General features: G+C 39.2%; 2 protein-coding genes across 4 annotated transcripts in view; both read right to left on the minus strand.

Moving 5' to 3' along the window:
- Positions 1-18,198, minus strand: part of auh (AU RNA binding protein/enoyl-CoA hydratase) — a 34,750-nt gene extending 16,552 nt beyond the window's left edge. The window contains exons 1-6 of the mRNA XM_071528275.1: positions 17,945-18,198; positions 15,852-15,919; positions 14,447-14,534; positions 14,241-14,327; positions 9,705-9,797; positions 5,796-5,852 (exon numbers count right to left, since the gene is read on the minus strand). Of these exons, the coding sequence (XP_071384376.1) occupies positions 5,796-5,852; positions 9,705-9,797; positions 14,241-14,327; positions 14,447-14,534; positions 15,852-15,919; positions 17,945-18,170 (619 nt within the window). The 5' untranslated portion in view covers positions 18,171-18,198. The remainder of the gene's footprint in view (positions 1-5,795; positions 5,853-9,704; positions 9,798-14,240; positions 14,328-14,446; positions 14,535-15,851; positions 15,920-17,944) is intronic.
- Positions 18,199-19,635: 1,437 nt separating this feature from the next.
- nfil3 (nuclear factor, interleukin 3 regulated) lies at positions 19,636-25,866 on the minus strand. Of its 3 annotated transcripts, XM_071528279.1 has the most exons (3): positions 25,651-25,839; positions 23,803-23,877; positions 19,636-21,451 (listed from the first exon to the last, which is right to left on the minus strand). In XM_071528279.1, the coding sequence occupies exon 3, from the start codon at positions 21,326-21,328 to the stop codon at positions 19,898-19,900; it is 1,431 nt and encodes a 476-aa protein (XP_071384380.1). In that variant the 5' UTR covers positions 21,329-21,451; positions 23,803-23,877; positions 25,651-25,839; the 3' UTR covers positions 19,636-19,897. The 3 variants fall into 3 exon arrangements, with proteins under 3 accessions (XP_071384380.1, XP_071384381.1, XP_071384379.1); XM_071528280.1 differs by lacking the exon at positions 23,803-23,877 and having other exon boundaries at positions 25,807-25,866; XM_071528278.1 differs by lacking the exon at positions 23,803-23,877.
- Positions 25,867-26,476: the final 610 nt, after the last annotated feature.

The raw sequence follows: 26,476 nt of genomic DNA on the forward strand, positions 1-26,476 counted from the left end.
CGGATGCTCCTGACAAGCTTAGTCTCGTGTATTTTTAGAGCACGTTTCTCTCTCTCTCAACTCTGTGGAGGTGATGTGTTATTGAGGACTTGAGGAAGGGAGAGTGTGTCTGCTGAATGCCAACTGGGCCACAGGTTTACTCAGCTGTTCTGTAACTGGATGAAGTCAAAAGAGCACGACACAAGATACTGGGATGACCTCTTTCAGCAGCTAGGCAGCTGTTGCGGCACCCAGCCTAGAGGTCGTGGTCAGCTTAAAACCCTTGAGGCTGTCAGCACTCAAGTCACCAGTGAGGCACAATCAGTACCGTAACAGTGCTTATTATTTCAGCAAATTCATTTATCGCTAAATACTGCGTTTTCATAGGCAGATACGCCAGTTGCACGTTCAGGAGGGGAAACGTTCAGATCTGGATAGGGTTATGGGCGGGTCACCTAAATATCACTGAATAGGATTCTTCTTTTTCTTTTTTTTTCTTGCTTTATGTTCCATACTTTATCATCATTGTCTTTGTTTTATTGTATCTAAAGTTTGTGTTTTTAATTGTATCTCTGTTTGTTTTTTTTTTAGTTGTACCTGTTTATCTCTTGTATTACCTTTTATTCCTATTTTTTATAATTTTTTTTCGGCACACACTTTTATGTAAAGTTTGATTTCTTTTTAATTGTATCTCTGTTTGTGTGTTTTTAGTTTTTAGTTAGTTTACCTGTTTACCTCATATATTACCTTTTATTCCTATTTTCTATTATATATACATATATATATAATTTATTTTTTATTTTTCTATCATTCATTGTGGTATTATTAAGTTAAGTTAGGTAAGTTATTATTATTATTATTATTATTATTATTATTATTATTATTATTACCATCAAAGCACTTTATAAATATTCTTTTTTAGAAAAGTGCTATACAAATAAAGACATTATCTATCCAGATGGAGAAATAAACACTCCCTGTGGCTCTCTCTCAATTGCATCTTTTGAAGGTACTTCAGTGGCCTGCTGTATGTGCAACAGGCAAAATCAAGATAGAGGTTGTTTAGTTTGAAGTAGTAGCAGGTGAAATAGTTCAAAAATTGCAGGGAATTTCATGTTCAACTGACATACATTCAGGCACTTCCCTGCCCTGTTTTATTCCAAGCCCTCCCAGGTCTAGTCTCCATTATGGCACACTGAGAAGAAGATACCAAGGCCAGCCAAAAAAAACCACCTGTGTTACCAAGGCAACAAGCTGTGAGTAAGTGCAGGGGGATTTTATTTTGAAGTTCAGCTAATACGTGCCAGATGTTTACACTGGGGAAAGATGTTAGCTAGTAGGCTACAGAGACGTGCAGAAAATCATCTTTTTTCCATACTGTACTGTGTGTACTGTGTGTACTGTTTGCGAGAGGCAAGAGTCAAAGTAACTCTATAAGTAGTTGTTTTCACTGGGAGACATATTTTAGCCAATGTTTAGGCATATAACTGCCTCAAGGTTATATGCCTCCGCCAATAAACTTGGTTTTATCATTGCAAAGACGGTCTTTATTTATTGAACATATATAATTAATGTGATTATTAGGTCAACTTAAAGGATTTTGGTGTCTGCAAAAGTAAGTGACAGCACTTCCACCGTTTTTGTAGAATGACCCAAGATCATTTCCTCAGCTACAGTGGTAAGCAAAACTTTATGATGTCACAGTGAAGTTGACCTTTGAACTTCTGGATATAAAATGTCACCACTTCATCATTTTATCCTATTAGACATTTGTGTGAAATTTTGTCATAATTAGCGTATGAATTCTTGAGTTATGGCCAAAAACGTCTTTTGTGAGGTCACAGTGACCTTGACCTTTGACTTTTGACCTTTGACCACCAAATTCTAATCAGTTCATCCTTGAGTCCAAGTGGACGTTTGTGCCAAATTTGAGGCATAAAAATAAATATCTTTGACTTTGAAATATCTTTGCTGCCAAGTCAAGAATTTATTATTTAAGGAATTCATTCGTTTGTTTCCCGATTTGTTTGTGCATTTATTCAATTATTGATTGATTTATCAATACAGAATTGGGTTAGAATTGGGATACCACACCTTGCAGCATCAGTGATTTGGCAACATATAGTATATCGATCACCCTTTGGAGTATTCGCTTCCTATTGACTGTTCCACTTCAAATAGGCGGAATACTTTTACTGTGTTCAGTTACAGAAAGTCTGTATCATTAACAGTGGCAATAGATCTGTTTTTTAAACCTGAATGTAACAGCTCCTATTTCGGTCATGAGGGATGAGGGAGAACCACCCAACCTCAATAGTTGAATAAATATGCCACATTTGAAGGAAGACAAAAATGAAGAAGACTGCATCTTGTCTTCTTAGTCTTACTTTATTTTAATAACATTGCATAGTAATGGAGATCAATTTCACCACGGTGGTTGTCATTTTGGAAAGGAATGGGAAGCTTTAATGTCAGATTATGGTAATGAAAGAACAGAAAGATGAAATGTAGTTGATAGAAAGGTATTTTGCATTTCTTTAGGGCAGTGCGCACACATTTTGTTAAAAAGTGTTCACTGAAGTTTACAAGTTTTGCATGTAATATTATGTGATTTTATTATGTGTAACCATTACTCAGACCGATTGAGACATGAAGTTATAAGCATTCAATTTTTTTTCACAAGTATTCAAACTGGCATTACAAAGACAGATTTTTCAAGTCTACAAAACTTTCTTACGACCACAGAACCTCAAACACAAGTACAAAGTCCTTCCTACAAAGATTCAAAACTGAGCATCGACATTTCAAGACTGGTTCCAACAAGCTGTCAAAACTTTCCCTGCTCTGAGGCCCTGCCCAAGATAACGGGCCGGTCCTCAGTGAGTTTGTCGAATGGTGTGACAGCTCCCGTTTGGAGCTGAATGTCACCAAGACCAAGGAGATGTTCGTGGATTTCACCAGTGGGAAGGACTGCGACCATAATTCATGGGGAACCAGTGGAAGCTGTACACCAGTACAAATACCTGGGCAGTGTCACTGATGACAAACTGCACTCTGAAGCCAACACAGAGGCTAGGGCTGGGCGATATGGTTGAACTCAATATCACGATATGGTTGAATTGATTTGAATTGAATTGAATTAACTGCCACAATCTGAAAGCTTAAAGAGTAACTAAACCCCACCTAAATCTGTGGTGAAGCCTGACACCTAATGGTGAAAAGTAGGGTACTGAACTGACCATCTGCTATTGGCTGGTCTCTGTGCCCTGTGATGTCACCTTCTATAGAGTACAACAGGTGGCACAAAGACCAGCCAATAGGAGAAGGCCAGTTCAGTACCCTACTTTTCACCATTAGGTGTCAGGCTTCACCACAGACTTAGGTTTGGGGTTTAGTTACTCTTTAAAGCTAAATCGACAGCTGTTTGGTAATGTTTCCACCCAAAGATCACCTTCACGTTTGTCGAGTACCAAACCAAATTGTGACCTCTTTGAACTCGCACATTAAACTAGAAAGGATTAAGCCAAATTGAATCCATTCCAGAGAGTATAGCAAATATAACATAAGCTGCTGCATCTAATCGACGAAGGGTTTTCGATCTGACAGTAAAGAAGTTGAACCCATTTAGAATTACTGCTAACAATTGCCGTTAGAAATAAAACATCCAGTGATCTATGTACATGCACATGCCTTAATCAGTGTACAAGCTCAGTGGAAAAACCCTGAGACGGTTCTCCTCTCCTCTAACCTGGATGCATTTCTATAAAAAGACAGGACGCTGTGGTAGTGTGCACTCTTTAGATACGCCTCTATTCTCAGAACCAGGCAACCAGGGCAGTTAGCTTGGTTTATTGAAAAACTCCACAGAGGAAGACAACATCAGCTGAGCTTAGCCATACATGGGCTGACCTAGTTCCCCCGTTTTCTTTTTCCAATAAATTAGACTCATCTTCTGAAATTGCCTCGTTTTCTGCGTTTCCAAGTCTTTTTCGGACTACAGCTTTACGTTGTCAAAAGAAGGAAAAGAAAGAACATTGATGGCATTGCCAATATCATGCTGAAATGCAGAAGAGTGGCGGTTTGTGCGCCTCTCTCGCCATTCGATTTCCGATCTTCCCAAAAAAAGCAATAAGCCAACTACAATTATTACAGAACTCAGGCTCTAGAGTGTTAAATAAGACCAGGAGTAGAGCACTTATTAACCCAGATCCTAAGTCTCTGCACGGGTTACCTATTAGTTTCCGCATTGATTTTAAGGTTCATTTATTGATCTCTAACTCAAATCTCTATTTTTAGAACAAATCTTTGTAGACATGTGCCTTTTACAAGCCAAAAAATCTATGGCATTAACATGGAAAAGTACCGGCAGACCAAGTATTGGGCAGTGGCTTAAGGAAATGTCTCCGTATTTACCTTTGGAAAAAATGACATACACATTCAAAGACAAACAAGAAAGGTTTCAAAATATCTGGGGCCCATTTATAAATTATATTAGGGACAAGGATTTATATCATATGTTGGACGAGTCTGGGGAAGGGTAATTATAGCCTCTGCAATAGAGGTCATTTAAGCAACTGTTTTAGATGAATGTAGTGCAATATAAGTGATGAATATTTAGGTATTGTAAGTGCTTCTATTGTAATGGGTTTTTTTTTAATAATTATTGTCATTATGATTAGTATTTTACCAATTATGTATTATTATTAGCCCCTTGGCTGACACATTTACATTGAAGTGTGAACTAAAATGTTGATTGATGTGTACTGTTTCTGCCAAATAAATCTTAAATAAATAAATAAATAAATGAATAAATAAATGTAATGGGAGTTAACTAATTTATTTATTTGTAATCATTCTAATATTGTTTGTTCATTAATATGTATGTATCTATGTATATATCATGTATATGTTTATATTTTTATAATATTTGATATTTGTAAGTATGCATTTTACTTTTATAAAATGTTAAAAACTAAAACATTGTTGAAAAAAAAATCAATTTTTTTCTGATCTTTCTTTTCTGGTTGTTTTATTCCATTGCATGTTGTGAAGCACTTTGAGCTGCATTGGCTCATGTGAAATGTGCTATATAAATAAAGTCTGATTGATTGATGGATAGTTTCTTTAATCAGTGCTCAGTGAGATAATCAGGGATAATCAGGGAGATAATGGGTGTTACCGCAAAACTCTGAATTTGATGGCATTTTAAAAAGTCTCTCTGGTTATACTTAATAAGTTAGTCAAATCTCAATAGATTCCCATTTTCGACTATATCTCCCGTAGTGCACATGCCTCTATGTTTCCACTCAGAGAAGCCACCACTTCTGCACTGTGCCCACAAAATGCATCTTATTACTATTCCAGTCGACGATTCATATTGTCAAGTGGAACTTCAACACATCAGCGTTTCAAATATTTAATTAGATTCCCAAGGGTTTAGCTAAATAAGGTTCTACTCACTTCAGTTTTATGGCTGTATTTACAGTCTGACATGGTAATTTTGTTTGCTAAATGTTTCATGGTGTATAAGCTGGCATACTATTGGCCATTAAATAAAGAACTCAGAAAATGTTTATTCTGGGGGGAAAGTAATGCGGTATGGCACAGTTATGTCAACAAAAAGAGAGGAAAAGTCCTTATGATATCTTAAGCCTGGCTAATATTAAAACAGCATGAAGCCGTCAGCATTACCATTTCTTAAATCTACCAACTGCACCACTTGCGGTGCACTGACAGCTGGATGCAGGTTTTTAAAGGCAAACCTCTGTCGTCACTTAAATATAAAAATAAAAAACTGGAAAGGAAGCCGAGCTTACCTGCTCCTGGAATTATAGCGAGTTTGGTCTCAACCAGTCCCAGCTTTGCATTGTCGGCTGCAGAAATAAAAGAAGAGTAAAGTGAAAAGGTCACACCATCACATTTCAATGCTACCTCATGTGTTTTTGCTGCATTAGGAAGGATCAGACACATCAGTTGAAAATGCCTCCATAGTAGCTTTAGCACATTCCAATGAATCATAATAATTGTGATACTATATTTTCAGTTGAGCCTAATTTTATTTAGGTAAAAGAATTGCAGGTTTTGTTAACAAACATGGATTAGTGTCGAAAAAAACAAACCCCTTAATTTTATCCCTGAAATGTCCTTAATTTCTCATTACATAAACATTAGTTATCCAATGAAAATAACATACTGTAGCTTTAAAAAAAAAAAGTAAGGTTAGTATCATGGGTTTATAAGGGATTTATTCATGGGCTGATTCACAGAGACACTAGAATTTAAGGGATTTATCATGCCTTTTGTGCAGGTTTACAGGTTATTAATGAGTTATTAATGGAAAGTTCCTGTCTCCCTGAATTTTACATTAAATTAGGGAAACACTTTACAATAAGGGTCACTAAGTTAAGGGTTAGTTAATGCTTAATAAGCATTAACTAACCCTTAATTAAAGGTTAACTAATGTGTCTGGTAATCATTTACTAATGGTGTTCATGTTAACTAAGGTATTAATTTATACATTATTAAATAGTCATCTTTATAAACTATTAAATAATGTAGAAATTAATACCTTAGTTAACATGAACACCATTAGTAAATTACGCATTAATTAACCCTTAACTTAGTGACCCTTATTGTAAAGTGTTACCTAAATTGGAAAGTAAGCAGTCAAAAATGAAGGGGTCTCCATTGGAATGGAGTCTCCATCAATAACTCCCTTCATTAATTTTAAGGAGATTTTGCATCAATTAAGGGGTGAATTCATGTAAATGTAAGGTTATTTTAAGGGATTACTGGTTCAGAGTGTGCCACATAGTAACCTGGCAGCCCTCGGCTATCTGTCCTACTCTGAAACCATGACAACTCAGCAGAGAGGTTAAAAGTTGACTGATTCAAATCTATGTTAATTTTAAGCCAGTGTACCAAAACTGTAAGCAGATAAGAATGTGTCTCATTTACATTTTGCTACAGACTTATCTGTGAAACTACAGCCGTTATGCTTCCCTCGCCACTTTTCAATGAAACCGCATCAATGACACATGCCTAAAATAGCTGCTGCGCTGCCACTGTCTGACTAACATCAGAGACACGCACAAGAACACACCACTGCATCTAGCTCTTTTGGAGTGGAAAGTACCAGTTAGAAATCAAGAACAGGTTTATATTGGCTGATAAAAGAAATGTTAAATAGTGGGTGTCTGCGTTCCTCAAGCCCGAGTCCATGAAATTATGGATGGTGAGTAAGCTGCTTACAATGTGCAACGTATGAGAAGAGGACAGGAATGTGCACAGTTAAAAAAAAAAACCAAGAAGGATGCCTACACAGGCTTGGGGAAAAAGGAATAAAACAAAAATAATTCTAAGACCCTCAAGTAAAGTGCGAGACAAGAAAAGAAATCTCGATACACCATCATCAGTCGTTTAACATTTGCTTGTACATTTATTAAGGCACTGAGTCTCAGACAGAGGTGTGACCAAGTCAACTTCGCTCGAGTCCCAAGTCAGTCTCAAGTCTTGAGGCACAAGTCTCAAGTCACGTCCCAAGTCTAATTGTAGATTACCAAGTCAAGTCCAAGTCAAGTCATGTCAAGTCTCAAGTCTAAATGTAGAACAGCAAGTCAAGTCAGAACAAATCAAGAGTCCAGTATCAATTTAATATCTTAAAGAAAACTAAATCAATCACACTAATGCAATATGGTTTTAATAGGATAAAAATGTGGTAAGAGCATCATGAGTTTGATTTCTAGAATCAGTTTCAACTTCAATAAATTCAATCATTTTCATACAAATTCAGAAAACAGAATTTAAATTCAGTCGTCTGCTGGAACAAATCTCATCACTTTCAATCTGAGTCATTTACACAAACACAAGATCTCAAGTCAAGACTTTAGAAACCTTTTCAAGTCATCAGAGTACAAGTCAGAGTCAAGTCCCAAGTCAGCAGAACCCAAGTCAAGTCAAGTCTCAAGTCTTCATGTATCAAGTCAAGTCTCAAGCAATTAAAACTGTGACTCAAGTCATGTCACTCAAGTCATGTGACTCGAGTCCCTACCTCTGGCCTCAGCTGTCATGTGCTCCCTATTTCTGACTTGACTATGCATTTGCATGATCATTGCGCCATTAGCCCCTAAAATATAAATGATTTTTGGCCATTATACCCAGTTGGACCTGTTCAAAATGAAGGGCAAAGAAAATGCCAATAAAGCTAGCATTGAACACGACTCAGTGTTAATTTCTTTGCAGACTAAATGTGCCATACCACCTAAAACTCCTACCACTATGCTGCACAGTGCTGCATTTTGCTGCCGTTTTTTTTTTCTACTGACGCAAACTTTTTCCTCCCATCAAATCGGTGATAGTGCCAAAATCCATCCAGGTCCCTGAAACTTTGATTCATATTTTCCCCTAAGAGACAATGCTTCACCTTTAGTCTTCTAATCTTTTCCCTTATTAATTGGTCACATTTTCATTTCTCTTGTAAAGCATGTTGTAGCTGTTTTGATAAGTGCTCTTTAAATGAAGGTGTTATGGAGGACCAAGACTATGGTTTTCATTCCAAACAATCACTATAGCAGCTGATTTCACTGACTAGCACACCTTCAACCAGAGAGGAGGGATCAGTGAGACCAGCTGCTGTAGTGTTTGGTTACAATTGTAATTGTTGTAATTTGATCAGAATATGCAAGGAGATGTAATCCCAAATATCTCTGCTCGCCTGATTATCTAGACTACAAGACAGTCTACATAATCTGCACATAACAATATCATGCACAATCAAATAAAACAATCAAAAAAAAAAAGATCCGACTGCGGAACCGTCTAATCAAAATGGCAGAGGACAGAATAAATAAGAAAGTATTTATGTGGAGCAAATCACACAAATCATCTCCATGGGCAAAAAAGAGCTTTACTCAATTTTTGAGGAGGTGGATATGTTGTATATCTACAGGAACAATCTGTGCTGTAATGTTAACTCCATTAAAAAAAAAAAAAAAACCGTTTGAAAACGTTCTGTCAAAGCCAAAATTAAGGACATGTGTGCATATCAAACAGAATTTTGGCCCTGAATTATATGTTTCATCTCGTTTATCTAGAAGCCAAAGATCTTTGGTTGCACAGTGGAGAGCTGGTATTCTTCCTCTGCCCGTTGAGGTCGGTCGATTCAAATATATCCCGGAGGAAAACAGACTGTGTGAGCTGTGTGATTTGGGTGAAGTGGAAAAGTGAGTCCCATTTTCTTTTGTGCTGTACAAATTCTGATGACTTCAGAGAGTTACTGTTCCATGAAATCGTTTGACAAAACCCTGAAATATTCTGCTGGTGTTCACATGAGCGAAAACTGGAATGGCCGTTTCATTTTGATGTGTTTAAGTTTGCTAACTTTATCTCGAAAGCCTGGAAAAGAAGGCAAGATAGACGGTTTAATTAATATTTATTTAGATTTTTCAGTGACACGTAGTGAGCTTCTGTCAGTGATTTAGGAGTTCTGCCCTAGTCAATGATGGTCTGAAGATCTGAAGGTGAAAGATGCTTTAGTTTCTTTATTTTCTTTCTCTGTTGTTTGTCTGGTCCTGGCTTGTTTGAATTTATGGTGTCTTGTAAGCTCACGTGGGCTGGGCATACAATTGTATGCACGACACAATAATAAAATTTAATTCACTCATTCATTAAAAGCACACTTCTACTGTACTGTCTACTGTATCCCAAAAATTAAGTCATCATCTTACATGCAGTTCTGATGTCACAAGCAAGGGCCATCTCCAAGCCCCCTCCTAACGCAGCTCCATCAATTGCAGCAATCGTTGGCATCGGCAGGTTGCCTACAAAAGAAAACAAGACATGGAAGAAGAGACTTGAAATGTGTTCATTAATCATACTGTAGATAACAGACAGTAATTACAGACGATGAAATTACAAACAATCCATTGTCTCTTGGTTTGGTGTCTTTTATGTCTTATTGTAAATAGCCAGGAGTGAACTATTTTTGATTTGTGATATGGACAATTTACATATCATTAATGGTATGGTATATCCAGATAATGTACAATGAACAAGGGGTGGCCCTATTTCTACTACTGTGCTTACTGACATTTGAGTGTACAGTGTTAAATTTGAGAACATTTTTGTTTACCCACTAAAACAGTGGTTCTCAACGTGGGGTCCGGGGACCACCAGGGGTCCTTGAGCGGGTTCCAGGGGGTCCCCAGCAATTTGATGAATTGTTAAACTTCAGCAATATTTCATTTACAAGAAGTTAGGGGATGTAGAAGAATGACTATTCTGATCATAGTTTCACTGTTATCTCTCTACAACAGAGATACTTATGGGATTCTGGACAAAATCATATCTAACAATAAAAATATTCTCAGATTTGGGTCCAAGAGACAAAATCTCATCAAATGGGGGTCCGTGGCTCTGATATGGACTAAATTAGGGGTCCTTGATATGAAAAAGGTTGAGAATCACTGCACTAAAATGACATTCACTTAAACATAAGTTTCTCAGTGAGAAGACTGCACTAATTGAACCGTGTCACCATTTTAAAAATTCTGAAAATAAAAAGTTTTTAGCTACATGAAAATGAGCTAAAAACAACAAAATACCCACGCTAGGGTTGCAGGATTATCGCAAAAAATGATAATCCTGCTTATTTTGCTAAATATTGTGATCACAATTATTTTTCTCAGTTTCAGGAAACAAAATTATTTTATTGCACCTTAACGTATATTTTTTCACTTTTTCAGTGCAGTATTTCTCAAGGTGGCAGCAGCTACTCTTACTCTTATTGTGGTCCTTGTTTACAAAATTTAAATAATTACTACTTTATTACTTTGGGGTGCAGCTACAACCCTAACAAATTCACCCAGAATATGCAATTCTTTACCATCATCCGTTTTAAAAACAAAGTCTCTCCAAATGACTGACAACGATCCACATTTAGGAACTACAACAAACTTTTCTGGATTTTCCCAAATTTCCTGACATCGGGCTGATCCGTTCTTTCCCACTTTGCTTGTCGCTATGTTTTCCCAAATATGGTCTATGTCAGGTTTCTCTACCCATTTCTCCATCTGAACCTTCGTTTTGATCACAAGGTGCATGCTGTATATTCAAAAGTTGTGATTGATCATGTGTAATGGAAGTGATTGATATATGACACCAGGACTTACCAGTGAATAAAAACAACACTTCAGTATTGCTGAATGACATGATTATTAATCATGGAAACATAAAACCGCAATATACAAACACAATTAATTGTGCCACCTTAACCCACGCTGATTTGCGGCACGTGTCAAAACTAAAGTATGAATGAAAGAAAGAAAGAAATGTACATCGGTAACACTTTACAATAAGGGTCACTAATTTAAGGGTTAGTTAATGCTTAATAAAAGTAATTGATGCGGTTTCATTAAAAAGTGGTGAGGGAAGCATAACGGCTGTAGTTTCACAGATAAGTCTGTAGCAAAATGTAAATGAGACACGTTCTTATCTGCTTACAGTTTTGGTACACTGACTTAAAATTAACATAGATTTGAATCAGTCAACTTTTAACCTCTCTGCTGAGTTGTCATGGTTTCAAAGTAGGACAGATAGCCGAGGGCTGCCAGGTTACTATGTGGCACACTGTGCGAACCAGTAATCCCTTAAAATAACCTTACATTTACATGAATTCACCCCTTAATTGATGCAAAATCCCCTTAAAATTAATGAAGGGAGTTATTAAAAGGTACTGTTTGTAAGATTCAGAAAATGCTTGTTATTAGTGACACCTGTGGCCGTTAAGGTAACTGCAGTCAGCGTCCTGTTGCTCGTGTGCCCGCACTCCGTAGGCGCGAGCGAGCATCCTGTGTATCAGCCAAAACAGTGACCATATGAACGTGATGGACCGGCATCATGTTGATAGATGAGGAAGCAGTTTCTTTTTTTTTTTTTTTTTTTTTACTTGCATTCAAACATTGGTCACATTTGCTGATCGCCATGGTGGCACGGAGAAAAAAGTACGACCTGAAATTCAAGCTGTCAGTTGTCAAATTTGCTGAACAAAACTCAGGAGAAGCAGCAGCAAGACATTTCTCTGTTGATCTTTTCTAAGGTAGGCTACCGTTATTTTGATACGGGGCTCTCTCTCTCTCTCTCTCCCTCTCTCTCTGTGCTTTAGAACGTAATCGCTGTGAAACAATCAGAAAATAACGTTTTATTTCTCTGATTCACCGGCTTTCTCGCTACTACCGCTCCCTCTCTTCATTCACTTTCTAGCTCGCTCGACTATCTCTCTCTCTCTCTCTAGCTCGCTCGACCATCTCTCTCTCTCTCTAGCTCGCTCTACCATCTCTCTCTCTCTCTCGGGCTATTAATTGAAGTTATATGTAGGTTAAGTATGTTTTCAGTGCTGTGTTTTTGTGAGGAGGAACTGTGACTATGTGTGAACTTTGTCGGGTGATAACGTTACATTGGCTGTATTTATAACATTATAGGTCGGCGTTAGCTTGCTAGCCAGTTTTCATATGTGAAAACAGCAATAGTTTCACCGTGAGGCTCAGCAATGTCGCTATCTGTTATCTGCAATAACGCTAACTGTTAGTGAACTACACGGAATATGTAACGTTATATGTATTCATCATTTCCTGAATGACTGTAGTTCACCTTGCTGTGTCATTACAGCTTACCATTGTTTATTTCACCGTTACTGTAAATCAGCATTGTAGTTCACTGTACAAACGCCAGATCCATGCAGCGTAGCTAAGTTACAGCTAGCTGGCTAACCTTAGCATAGCTTTGTGTACAGTTAGATAACGTTATTTGGCCGCCGCTGCCGCACACGGGAGAAGTTTGCCTTCAGGGTTTTCTGCCAGAAAGCCTTTCTGACAGAAATCCACGGTTATGGTTTGGGTAGGGGTTAGGGTTACCCTAAGGCTTTCTACCAGAAAGCCCTGAAGGCAAACTTGTCCCGTGTGCGCCGCTGCCTTGCATCGCTCTTGGCTAGTAGAAGGCAATCGTTATACACCTTTGTAAGGTAAATGTAAATGTTCAGTACGTCCAGATACATATCTATACCAAGTTTAACATATACAGTTAACGGCGCGGCTAACCCTTAGACTTTGAGGGCTTACTACAGCGCCCCCTATGGACTAATCAGTACCATTCTTTGTGTCCAAGTTGCTTTGTAACGTTACATCATTTATTGTTGGCTAAAATCAACACTATTTGTCATAATAGCTACATAAATTAGTATCATGGATCACGTTAGCTGGTGAAGTGATTTGGCAAGCTAGCCAACTAACATATCCACTCCGAAAGTATTACGTTACGAGCAAGCAAGCTATAGAAGTAGTGAAGCTGAAGAGACTAGCCACGGGAGCGCGCATAACGTCACATCCGTTGGAATCTCCCGGAAAAAACGGCCCGAGTCCTTCACATAGAATGTAGCTTTACACACTGTTACAGGCAATGGAGAAAGTCGGCTGAGGTCTCATTTTTTAAGTTACGTTACAACCCGTTCACACATTGGCAATAAAAAACGATTTATACATGTAAAAAGTTTGTAAAAGTTACATATAGGACCTTTAATGGAGACTCCATCAAAACCTCTTTAGACTCCCCTTCATTTTTGACTGCTTTCTTTCCAATTTAGGTAACACTTTACAATAAGGGTCACTAAGTTAATGCTTAATAAGCATGAACTAACCCTTAATTAACAGTTAACTGTGTAATACATATTAATTTATACATTATTTAAGAGTTTTTAAAGATGACTATTAAATAATGTATAAATTAATACCTTAGTTAACATGAACACATTAGTAAATGACTACCAGACACATTAGTTAACTGTTAATTAAGGGTTAGTTAATGCTTATTAAGTATTAACTAACCCTTAACTTGGTGACCCTTATTGTAAAGTGTTACCTGTAAATCTTGCTTTTATCTGCTTACTGCAAGCCTCAAAAATATTTATTTATTTATTCCACTTTGTCAAGCAGTGCTTTTTTGTGACTGAAAAGCATTACATTACCCTTCATTTTGAGAAAACATGCATCAAAGCAAAACAGAAAAAAAACAAAAAAAAAACAGAAACCTATTGGAAAATGCGTAGTTTTGCAAAATGTTAACCCAATCAATCCCTGTTTAAGTACAGGAGATGAGCAAAGTAAAATAACCAAGTACATTTCGGCATGATAAAATGATTCAGCAAGGGTCAAGTCAAAACACAATTAATTCATGGACAGTAAATGAACTCCATCATTCTTGAAAAGCCTTACCTAGTTCTGTGATGAGCGCCCTTGCTTTGGACACAAAAGGTCCCACTTCACTTTGGTGCATTTTGGCCCTCTCCTTCAGGTCTGCACCTGCATAGAGGGAAAAACCATCATCATAAATGTAAAGGCCCGTGTACTCCTGAAATATAAATCAGAGGACATCACAGGGTTTCTGTGTTCACATGTTTTTTTGTTTTTGGCAAATTTACCTGCACAGAAAATCCCAGGAACCAAACTGCATAAAATGACACTCCGTACTTTGCCGTTCTTTTTAATGGCCTCCACAGCCTCGGTCATCTGAAAGGCAATCACAAAGTTTTATTCCAAAAAATGAAATATGCACCGTTTGAAAAATTTTGACATCTCTAAAAATGATTAATGGTGTGAGAGTAAAACTCAGGTAACATTACTGAACTTGAAGGTATCTGAAGACAAAATAGTGACATTTTATCGGAGATGACTGATGATTTGTAGGAATGCACTGATCAACGTGCCAGCAATCATAAATCAACCTGCTAATCACAGTTTCAACTGCCCATTAAAAATAAACGAATAAATAAAAAGTTAAAATTTTTAGGAAAGTGGTCAAAATTGTGCTGGGAAAACTTGTGCGCCAAATTTGCATCAGTTAGTAAAACATTTTCTGACATGTTTTGACTTTCACAGCCTATGATCATAGATTGCAACCTGTTTAATATACTAACATGTAATTGCTAGTATGTGATTTATTCATTTATTTATTTTTATTACAGGCAAATAATATACATAACACAAACACACATGGCAATATGATGACATGACAATATATCCTCACAAAAAAAGAAAAGGAGAAAAAAAAAGTAGCAATTCAAATAATTAGATTGACAGTACCAGTACATTTAGAAACTGAAATATACATATGACAGGTAGAGTGTATTTAGAGTTTTATATAGTCCCACTCTTCACTAGAGCAAATTTTTTCCCCATTTCATATTGTGTTGTGCTACTTTGTAATGGTTTGTAGCAATTATTTTTTCCAAAAGAAATTGGCTTCGCACTGTATTTTTTAAGAAACTTAGATTCAAATTAGTTCTCGATTGAGCTTTAAATATAAATATTTTACCGAACAGAATAATTGGATTTATTATTTGGGGACAGTTTTCATCCAGAACCCCCAACATAATGTTTAAAGGTGTAAGTTTAAAATAGTAGTATGTGATTTATTTCCACAGGGACAGGCCAGCTGTGTCATGCAGCATAAGAAGAATATGTATTGAAAATTTGCTATTTATGCTTGCTGTGCACTTTACATGATATGCTGAAAGTCTGGTTAAAGTAAATCATTTCAATTGGAATTGTCACCAGAAAACCTCATCAGTATATCCCTAAAAATTCAAAAAGAAATTTAATACTGAACAATGACTACTAGGTAACAAATAATGATTTTGTTGGTTGGATGGTTCTTGCATAGGCAGCATTTTGGAATGAAACCTTTCCAATATATTAATGCGTTGTAATAGTCATTTGTGGTCTTAAAACCGCCAATGTGGAAAGCGGATCATGTAAAACGGGTCACATTCCAATCTTAGTGATTAGTGAATCAAGTTAACATAATAAGCAAAAAGCGATACATACCATATTCACTAGGTTTTTGCTTATGGCATTTTTGGCTTTTGGTCGGTTTATCCCAACAACAACAATCCCTGAAAGAAAAGACAGTGTTAAGCTGATTCGTAACAGCAAACAGTAAACCCACTGATTGAGTCTCAGTGACACCAATAACTGATTTGATAGACTATTGAGGCCCACCCAGGAGTCTCTTTCCAAAATTGGTTTGGTTTTATGGTTGCAGCCAGAAGATGGAACAATTTTGACATTTTTGGCTTACTCATCCTCCTCTGTGTTGACAGTAAGTTTTAGTTAGTTTTAGTGTTGTCAGATAGATAGATAGATAGATAGATAGAGAGAGAGAGAGAGAGAGAGAGAGAGAGAGAGAAAGGGTGGGTGGGGTGGAGGGGGTTAGCTAATCACTGGGTAAAGGTTAGTCACATGGTTCTGCAGCATGCTTTACTTTCATTCCAGTTGCTGTAGCCTTTTATGTGGACTTTCTTTGTTAATTTTGCTTCCAGCTCTGCTTATCCAAGGCTAGTTTTGCTGTATATTGTACATGTATTTGTCCAAAAAAAAAAACAGAAGAAAAAACTAGCTATTGTTGTTCTGCTTCACCATCCTCCATGTTCCCCACCAACTATGATAGAAATTAAATATGGCTATCTTTCAGGGCACACTTCACAAGGAGTAAATATTTTATGGTAGCTACATAAAAAGCATATTGAGTGCTCATTAGTGCTTTGTAGTAAAGATAAGAAAAAACACCTAGTCATTATTTGCTATGGATATATAGTGGACTGCATCATGGAGGAAGACTTTGGGGCCAGTCTATGGTTAACCAACCAAAATTACAATAATTACAATAAACCTGATCAAATTCAATAATGTGCTACAGCCACACAGGGGCTGACTTACAAAAAGTCCATGCTTGAATAGAAAGTGTACTGTGGTCTTGTCTAAGTTTAAGTAAACCAGAAATATGTTCTATAATAATAAAAAAATATGAATATAAGATATTTTTATAAAAAAAAAAGAGGTCATTACTCAGGATTATCTCTGTGCCAAATTAGGAAAAAAGTGACCAATCTTTGCCTGAATTATTCAACTGAATACAAAACACGCACAGCATTGTGGGTACTGGAGTCTTTGTAATTATCACAATATAATAGAAGTTCAAATGGCTGTATTTTCTTCAAATCTCAACATATCAACATGTGGCTTGGCAGATATCTTTAAAATTGGGTTTCTGACCAACCTGTAGAATGTCAAGTGGTTACTTTGTCATGATTTTACAGTGATTTGATTTAGTGCAAAGTAAAAAAAAAAAAGGATAGGTTGATAACTTCACCAATTTTGGGCCGATCCCATAGCTGTTCGCAAACTAAGTAAAGGCACGCACAATTAATGTACCTACCAAATTTCATGTCATTCTGATGAGTTCATGAGAAGAATAAATGTTTTTCAATAAATCCAAAATGGCGGCCGAAAATTATTCACGGACATTATTTGACGTAGAGGCACAAATGTTCAGTACGTCCAGATACATATCTATACCAAGTTTAACATATACAGTTAACAGCGCGGCTAACCCTTAGACTTTGAGGGCTTACTACAGCGCCCCCTATGGACTAATCAGTACCATTCTTTGTGTCCAAGTAGCGAGTGAGTCCATGCGCCAAATTAGAAAAAAGTTACCAATGTATGGCCAAGTTAATGGACCAAATAGCGGGTTTCACTAGTACATAGTGAACCCCTTATTAGAGATGCACAAAGTAGTTCTGAATAGGCTAGTAGTTTTTGAAGTGTTATTTCAACGTTGTAACATTTGTTGCAACATTTCATAATTCCCACTTATTCAGTGTTTGCAACATTATAACTATTTGGAATCAGAATTCGATTTCGACATGTATCAAGTCCTGATTTTCCCCACTGATAATTGTACATCTGGGGCACGTTCAGAGTTCGCACCGTTTTGCTAACGTTGCAAAACGTTTTCCGGCTGAACGATACGTTTGCTCATAAAACCTCCTTGCTTTCAACGCACTACCGTTTCCTTTTAAACTTCCTGTTTGCTACGTTTTGGGGCAACTGAACGTGCTCCTGAATTTGACCGTTACCTGAATCCTCTCCGTCCAGATATCTGACGCGCAGGTCATCCTTCGCATCGGAACTGTATCGTCGTGTTGCTCCGTGACCGGCCGGGCGAACAGGCGACGCTTTATCGGACAACAAATACTGCAGAGACCGGGAAGAGCAGCCGCCCAGCCTGCACAAACTGTCCAGGTCCCCCGTCTTGACGCGAAAAGCTTGCAACAGGGTTTTGCACCCTACCAGGACCGCCATGCTGCCGCGCCGCAGTGTTGTTTTGACTTTCAACTTTGAACCGGGTGACGTGGGTTTTGATCACGTGACTCGTCCTGAGCCGCTGCCAGTCCGCTGTGATATGCAGCGTCCAGCTCGCTGTCGGATACATGATGGACCATACCAGTGAAACTAAGATACTAGACTCCACGAACCAGTAATCCCCTATAGTTACCTTACATTTACATTAATTCACCCCTTAATTCATGCAAAATCAACTTAAAAGTAATTAAGTGAGTTATTAATGGAGGAGATCCCATCAAAACCTCCTTAAACCCCCCTTAATCTTGACTCCTTACTTATTTAAATTCAGGGAGACAGGGAATATTCCATTATTAACTCTGTAAACCTGCACAAAAGGCATGAAAAATACCTTAATTACTAGTGTCTCTGTGAATCAACCCATGAATAAATCCCTTATAAACCCACGATACTAACCTTACTTTTTTAAAGCTGTTGTTTAATGGATAATTAATGTTAATGTAATGGAGAAATGAAGGACATTTCAGGGATAAAATCAAGGAGTTTGGTAAGCTTTTCTGACAATGATTCAGCATTAGCAACATGTAGACCATAAGAATGTGCAGCAGCTCGCTTTTTGCATGTTTAGGAATCATCCTTTAGACCACTGGTTCTCAACCTGGGGGTCGGGACCTCGCAGAGGGTCACAAGATAATTTTGGGGGGTCGAGAGATGATTTATGACACATGAAAACAACCATATTATTACTATACAAATTGATTATCATCTCTATTTTTCTGATTTGTTTATGTAATCTTGGCTTTTTTTCTTTGTGAAATACAGAATCGTTTTTCAGCCTTTCTGCCTCCTCTGATAATCACATGAAACACTATGCATATGCAGGCTGTGATGGGGGGGTCACAAGGAGGCATGGCTTAGTTTTAAGGGGTCACGAGCCAAAAAGGCTGAGAACTACTGCTTTAGACCAATAACATAGGAGAGTGAAGTCACCTGCATCATCTGACTGATTGAGTGGACTGTTTACCACTGCGGTTTACACTACAGAAGTGATGACTTAGGTCTATGCAACCCTCCATCAGCAGAATAAACCACACTTTAAAATAGAGTAAATTGTGGGATTATCAATTTCTCTGTGTGCATTCTGAATGATTAAAAGAGGCGTGCTGAGATTTTTCTGGATGGACCAATGACAGCGTTCAAAAGATTGCGTCATACCTAGCAACGGGGTCGACCACACTTCCTCACTAAGATAAAAGTTCTTGTCCTTCCTTGCTCAGAGTTGCTCTGAAAAGTTCCCTAAATCTAAAAAAGCTGGGACTCCTTGCTAGGAATTTGAAGTAATTGGAAATTTAAGTCTAATTTTCATTAGTCTATGTAATAATATGCACCTATCTTTGGATATGTCTCTCTTATGCATATGTAAACACACAGCACACACATTCACAAACACATACATGGTTCAGTGCTGACACATTTATTGTAAACAAAAACTCACCATCATTACAACAAACCTTGAGAAAAAAGTTTTAACATTGAATTTTTCATGTACAGGTAGCTGGACTTTGGGCTGCTGGGCGAATGGAGTTATCGTCGTGAAGATATGCCAAACTACAACAGCAAGTGCACAACACACACACCGCTCATTTTGCGTTATTTTACATCATATCAACCGCACAGTGCAACAGTAAACACAGTGGAAAAAGAGGCGTTGTGCAAACGTACAGAGCTCAGTTAGAGGAACGTCCTTTCGATAATGACTCGTGAGGATCAGTAGTGCTTTTGGTTGACTCGATCACAGACCCTTGCCGTGTTGTAATCAGTCTTTTGAGAGAGGCCACTTTTGCGGACAGGTCGGCGAGGCCCTGCTTCAAATACAAGTTCTCGGAGTCTGAGTGGGCATAGGAGGAGTCTTTAACGTCCACGATCGGGTTGTTGGACACGGGGCTCGGGGTGAGCCTGCTACTGTTGCGGCCGTCCTGCGCTCTCTCTGCGCCGCCCTTGTGCCACTGCTGGGATCGGTGGGTCCACTCTTGCATGTTGGTCACTTGCACCGACAAAGGGCTGAGGGACGACTGGATGTACTCCGACGAAGGGTCCCGAGTCGCCCGGTAGCGTCCCCCCTCCGCAACGTCGACGGGAGACGAGGACTTCCCGGAAGACTCGTATTCGGGGTCGATCGCCTCCACTTTGATTTGAACGGCTCGGGCTTTGATCCGCAGCTTGTGGGGCAAAGCCGAGGGGCCGGCGTCTGGCACTTTGAGCGCGGAGACGATGACGCTCCTCGGGTCGGCCGCGGACGGCGTCAGGCCCTTGGGGACCCGCTGCTCGTCCTCGCCGTCCGACGACTTGCTCGCGGCGCCGTCGTCCGAGCTCCTGGGGGAGCTGCTGGACGACCTGGGGATCTGCAGGAATGAGGCGGGTTGGGGGTACGCTCCGGGCGGAGGGCTGGCCGTGTAACTCCTGTACAGTTCATAAGGACTGCTCCTCTCGCGCGCATAGCTGCCGTTCTCCGACGGCTCTTGCTTGATGACCTCGGAGCTCCTGCAGATGCTATTCAAGCTGCCCTGAGTTGCTGTGGACGCCTCCGACATATCTGACAAGGTGCTGTGAGGTGAGTGCTTGATGACCGATATGCAGCTGCTGCCCAGTTGAAGCGGCTCCAAGTCCCTGCTGTAAGAGCCTTGGGCGACACCGGGTGCGACGAAATCCTGGTACAGGCTGGCGGTGGAGCTGGAGATCTTCTGGACCTCCTGGGCATAGGTTGCTGAGCTCACCAGGCCAAACTTCAGCTTCAGGGACAGCAGCTCGGCCTTGAGGGAGGCGTTCTCCTCCCCGAGGGCCATCAGCTTGTTCTCCAGCACCATGTCGTTGATGCGGCGCTTCTCCCGAGAGCGCTTGGCCGCCTCGTTGTTTTTGCGTCGCCGCTCCCAGTACACGGTGTCTTTCTTCTCGTCCGGGATGAACTCCCGTTTCCGGCGACAGGCGGTCTTGGCCTTGAACGGTATTCCGGAGATTTTGTGGCTCATCAGGTCTCGGTTGGCCCCCTGTAAGGCCACAGCCAGAACCAAGGCATCTTCTCCGGTGTAGGACCCGCTAGAGCCCGGCTCCGTCTTGATCGCTTGCATATTATCACTATTTGCTACTGCCGATATGCTCATAGGTCCTTGTGTTAACTGGACATCCTTTTAATCAAAGCCCATGAGTGGCGATGATTGTGAATGATGGTTGTGTCCAGCAATGGTAGCTCCCACATTGGAATAATCCACTTGAGTTCAAGAAATCTGTGAAAAAACAAAGAGAGGTTTTAGATGTCAAAGTTAAGTGAAAATGGTCATCCACTCCATGTTAATGATATTTTAATATGTGTGGGTTCATTGCAGTTTATATACTGTATGTGTGATTTGGGAATTGGTAATCCTTGATGCAGTTGGCAGTTAACTCTTGTGGAGAGTTTGCATTCTCTTCTGATTCCAATTTTGATGACATGATGATCTGTATTTTCATTGCTGGCAGAAAGTGAGTAGAACAGAGGTTTTATGTTGTGCAATTCCTCCACACTATTACATGATATCGTATTGCCAAATATGAGGCAACTTTCACCAGGTCTAACAATGTCTGTATTCAATAATATATTAAGAAAATGGCTGGATATCGTTTGGAAACTTTTGATTTGACCCGCTGTCATGTCATCTCAACAAAGTTCACAAAGTGCTATAAAAATCATATCATAACCATATCATTTAAAAATGTCCCAATGTTTATATAGCTGCTGCTTTTTGTAAAATGCTGTATGACATTTTTAATATTCTATCTGTCAACATAAATATATATCAAACCGGTACTGATATTTACAAGTACATATTAAATCAACCCTTGCCTTGAGTCCCTTGCCTTGCCTTGCCATTTATTTCAACTTACTTTATACTTATGACACCCGACCCGACACTCCAACAAACTGCACCCTCCCAGATTCCAAACCACTCTCTGTTTTTGGCTTTGCAGTTGCATCACAAATCTCCTATCAATCATGTCTGGATCCACCATGGAGGTCGATTTGAGTGCATATAATATGTAACTGGGATAGAAAAACAGATGACAAAGATTGTTGTTGTGTGGTTATATGTCAATTTATTAGCGCTGTAAGTAGGAGTGAATAGTGTGATATGGTAGATGTGTTTCCAAGTGTAGGTTACTGTGACACAGAAAACTGTCTTAAACTGTCTTAAGTAACAAAAGTAATACATTAAACACGGAATCGATTCTATCAATTTAAATGGTGGATTGAATTAAATGCTATCATATTAAATTATGCATCAAATAAAAATCAATAAAATTAAATGTTACATCAAATAAATGCAATTAAATTAAATATTGATGTGTTAAGACACTACTAAATTAAATGATTGCACAGTGATGAAATTAAATTAATTACAAATCATTTTTATCATTGTATTTGATCGCCTTGACATTTATTTATTCACAAGCAATTTAAACAATTAAATTTGCTGTATTTGCCACCACTTCTTTTACTGCTTTCACTATCACATTTAATTTGATGCTGCTTTCAACGCTACTTTATTTGATTAAATAGCAGTTCCACCATGTGTCAATCAAAGTGTCTCATCCCGTCCACCAACATAGCGTACACTATGATCTATACACTAGACGGTTTAGGTTTACGCTTGTTTCATCTAGGTAGCTAGCAACAAAAATGCTACATGCTTCATTGATACTTTCCATTGATTCCATACTTTCTGCTAGCGACTATCACCATCTCCTACCATGGCCTTTGCAAGTGATTTTGATGTAGGGGGTTTTACTGTAAGCAAACTAAGATTTTACAAAGATCTTTGGGAGAACTTTTGGGTGGATTTTGCAAATTACTCAAAACAAAACTTTTCTTTATCTATCCATCTAAGATATCATTGTATATTTTGAAAATGAGAATAGAAAATCAGGGTTCTTTGTAAATGCCATGACTCTGATGGGTAAACTCTTTATTCACAAGCCTCTCTCCTTTATTTTCATACATGAATTTACCTTACTTTTAAATCCTCTCAAACTACACAATGACAAAAAGCACTTACACTGTGAACTGCTATAACTTCATATTTGACACTCAGTAACCAGATTTGTCATTGTTTTTTCTCCTTTTGGTTTGTTTTCAGTCTTCTTTTATTAGTATTAACATATACTTTGTCCATATTGACCACCCCAGTCTAGTTTTATATGACTGAATCAGAAAACAAAATGACATTTACATAACAAAGCAAAATATATTTTTCACGTGACTCACTCCATGAGTGGCCCCTCACTTGAAGACTACTTGTTACACTGTTACATGCAGTTACATTGTTACTACATGTAATAAATAAACTGCTGTACAGCAATCTCAGTCATGCTCTCTAAATGATGTCAGGCCCTGGCATAGGTTTACTCAGGATGACTGTACACTAAACTAGCAAGGGTTGCTAAACAGCCTATGAGAATTAAAGCCAAGTCTACAGATGTTAACCATCCATGTCTTGTAGGCTATAAGACTTTCCTTCAGCAAGCTTCAAAGCTCTTGCTTTCTCTCCTACTGTCCTTAAAACTGATGTTTGGCCTCTTTTAGTTACAGTTTATCACTGACCTTCACTGGACACGACTTCAACAACGGAGCGACATCTTTGAGCTGAGCTTTGCAAAAGGTTACTCCAACAATAAACTGTGGGGATGAAAGATTGGGAACTAAATGGAAATCCAACCTTTCTGTGCTTGGAGGCTCCCGTACCTCCAGAGAAGGAGGAACAAAGGACTACTGACAGCCATAATTACAACACGTGGCTGACCAGAAGCTACACGCCTACAGCACAGACCAGACCAGTCTGAACACATTTCCACATAGTGCAATGTCATCATTGCACACATTTAAATTAGGTTCGCTGTAAACAGATCTTGATTTACTGTATTGTGGAGAAGGTGGAGGGAGCTGTTATGGCAAAATTGTATCCTGTAAAAATGTGACTGTTCCCTAGGTGTGTGTTAAGGAAATTACTGTGGGAGAAATAGCCTAATAATGATAATATGGGAAATAATAAATGACCAGTTGACTAATGTAGGCTAGCCTGACACTTCCCCATAAAATCAATGTATGCTTATGGTTTGAGATATTAAGATAACAAACAAGCCTGAACTCTGTTCATTATGAAACGGGGTAGGTTTGGTGGGCTACTTTCTTTAGGTTATTTAGAATCCTGTGAAATGTTCTAACACGTTGTTTTACCGTCTGAAAAGCCAGCGAGGGGCAGGAAAACAATGCACAAAAAGTGACACGGTTTTGCTAGCCTATTTTCTTACCTGCCGGGGGGGGGGGGGGGGACATTGTTTCAGGGACACAATTTTTGCTACAACACGGGGTGTTGAGGGATAATCACTCCCTTTTGTCTTTTCTAAATAAGTAACACGTCGGGACATCAAATTTAGACCACATGTGATTAAACGGGCGGAAATATAATATCCGCGAGCCACCGCAGGGGCTGGACGCGCGGGCAGGGCAGCCGGCCGAGGCGAGTTCACCTTCGGCTGAGGCGCGGCGGGCTGGTCGGTGTGTGTGTGTGTGTGTGTGTGTGTGTGTGGAGGTCGGACCACAGCGGCCTGCTGGTCCCCCGTCATGTCCTGTTGCCCCAGATTCCTTCATTGTGTCAGGATTACACAATGAGCCCCGCTCGGGCTCTCCTCCCCCCGGCTGCCAGCAATTTCTACGGCTGCGGACGTTATGCAATAGTCGCCCGTCTGGCAATAACATGTATGTAGCTGTATATGTATGTAGGCTATACAAGGGGAAGGATAGTACATACTGTATAATAAGGCTAAGTTACAGGAATGGCTCTACTGGAGACAATTTGGCCATTCACTCTGTTACATGACATCATTGCCTTGCTTGCTCATGACATTGGCGGCTCGTGCGGGGGCCTATACGCCATTAAAAGTGTTACAGCGTGGCAATAACCCATAAACTACAGTATAGGTAGCCTAATGTAGCTGGATAAATATTGACTTATTAGCCTTCGTGCCGCAGACCCGGCAGCATGGAGGCTATAATACACCCATTCACATCACATTCTGGGTCACAGTGCAATGTCGCAGTCCGTAAACGCCTGTTATTTGCCGAAATAGAATTGTCCCTTATTATCCTGCTTACATCAGCTCCGCAAAAGCTAGCTACTAATGTGTTTAAACAAGGTAATGGAGATGAATACGGACGGAGTTAGCCCGTACACTTAATTCGAAGGTGATAACGCCAAGTTTGAAATTAGTTTTACGTGAGAAAAATGAGAAATTAGGACACAGAAATAAAAGTTATGAAGCCCGTGGTTAATACTGGACGCCGGGGCGTTCAACACAGCTGCGTAAACATCACATCATTACGCGTGACTCTTGCTAGCTCTAGGAATAGGACTCGGTTGCCGTAACGCTGACCTAAAAATCAAAACTGTACCTTTTCTAGCATCTGGACGGAGGATTCGCTCTTGTTTCCCACCGCGTGTCGCGCACAGAAGAGAAGTCAAGGATTTCCATTAAAAAAAAGCTATTAAAAAATAATAATAAAAAAATTGCTCTCGCCTTTGGTAAAATTCTACAAGTTGTGGGTTACCTTCCTCTCCTCCTTTGGCTTTTTCCTCTCCAAGTGGTCGCTGCCTCATGGATCTGTGTTAGTAGGTCAGCCGTTAAGTGTATTGGCAGCGTGCAATTAAATGACAGCCCGTGCAGCCAATTGAAACGCGGCATTTTCCAACTTTAGCCAATGATTCCCGGGCGTAGCAGATAGCTCAAATCTGATGTACATTTATGAAGTCATCCACAATCCGTGTGGTGCGTTCAGGGGCGTCCGTTCACTAAACCGAGTCCCGCAGCTCATCATGTTAGGGCAGTGATTCTCAACCTTTTTCATATCAAGGACCCCTAATTTAGTCCACATTAGGGCCACGGACCCCAATTTGATGAGATATTGTCTCTCGGACCCAAATCTGAGAATATTTTTTATTGTTAGATATGATTTTGTTCAGAATTCCATGACTACCTGTATTGTAGGTAGAGAGATAACACTGCAACTATGATCAAAACAGTCATTCTTATACATTCTCTAATTGTGTTAACTTCTTTTAAATTAAATAATGGTGAAATTTAACAATTCATCAATTTGCTGGGGACCCCCTGGAACCCCCTCAAGGACCCCTGGTGGTCCTCGGACCCCATGTTGAGAACCACTGATGTAGGGGAGAGCGGGGCTAGTTGTCACATGGGTAAATTGTCTCAGTGGCTTT

This window comes from Centroberyx affinis, unplaced genomic scaffold (assembly GCF_046629955.1).
Source record: "Centroberyx affinis isolate AG114_WGS23_722 - 3 ecotype Tasmania unplaced genomic scaffold, CSIRO-AGI_Caff_v1 ptg001646l_1, whole genome shotgun sequence".
Lineage (NCBI taxonomy): Eukaryota > Metazoa > Chordata > Actinopteri > Beryciformes > Berycidae > Centroberyx > Centroberyx affinis.

What these genes read in the sequence shown, in the direction of transcription:
- nfil3 (XM_071528280.1), bottom strand. Translation starts at nt 21,328, where the DNA reads ATGAGCATATCGGCAGTAGCAAATAGTGATAATATGCAAGCGATCAAG.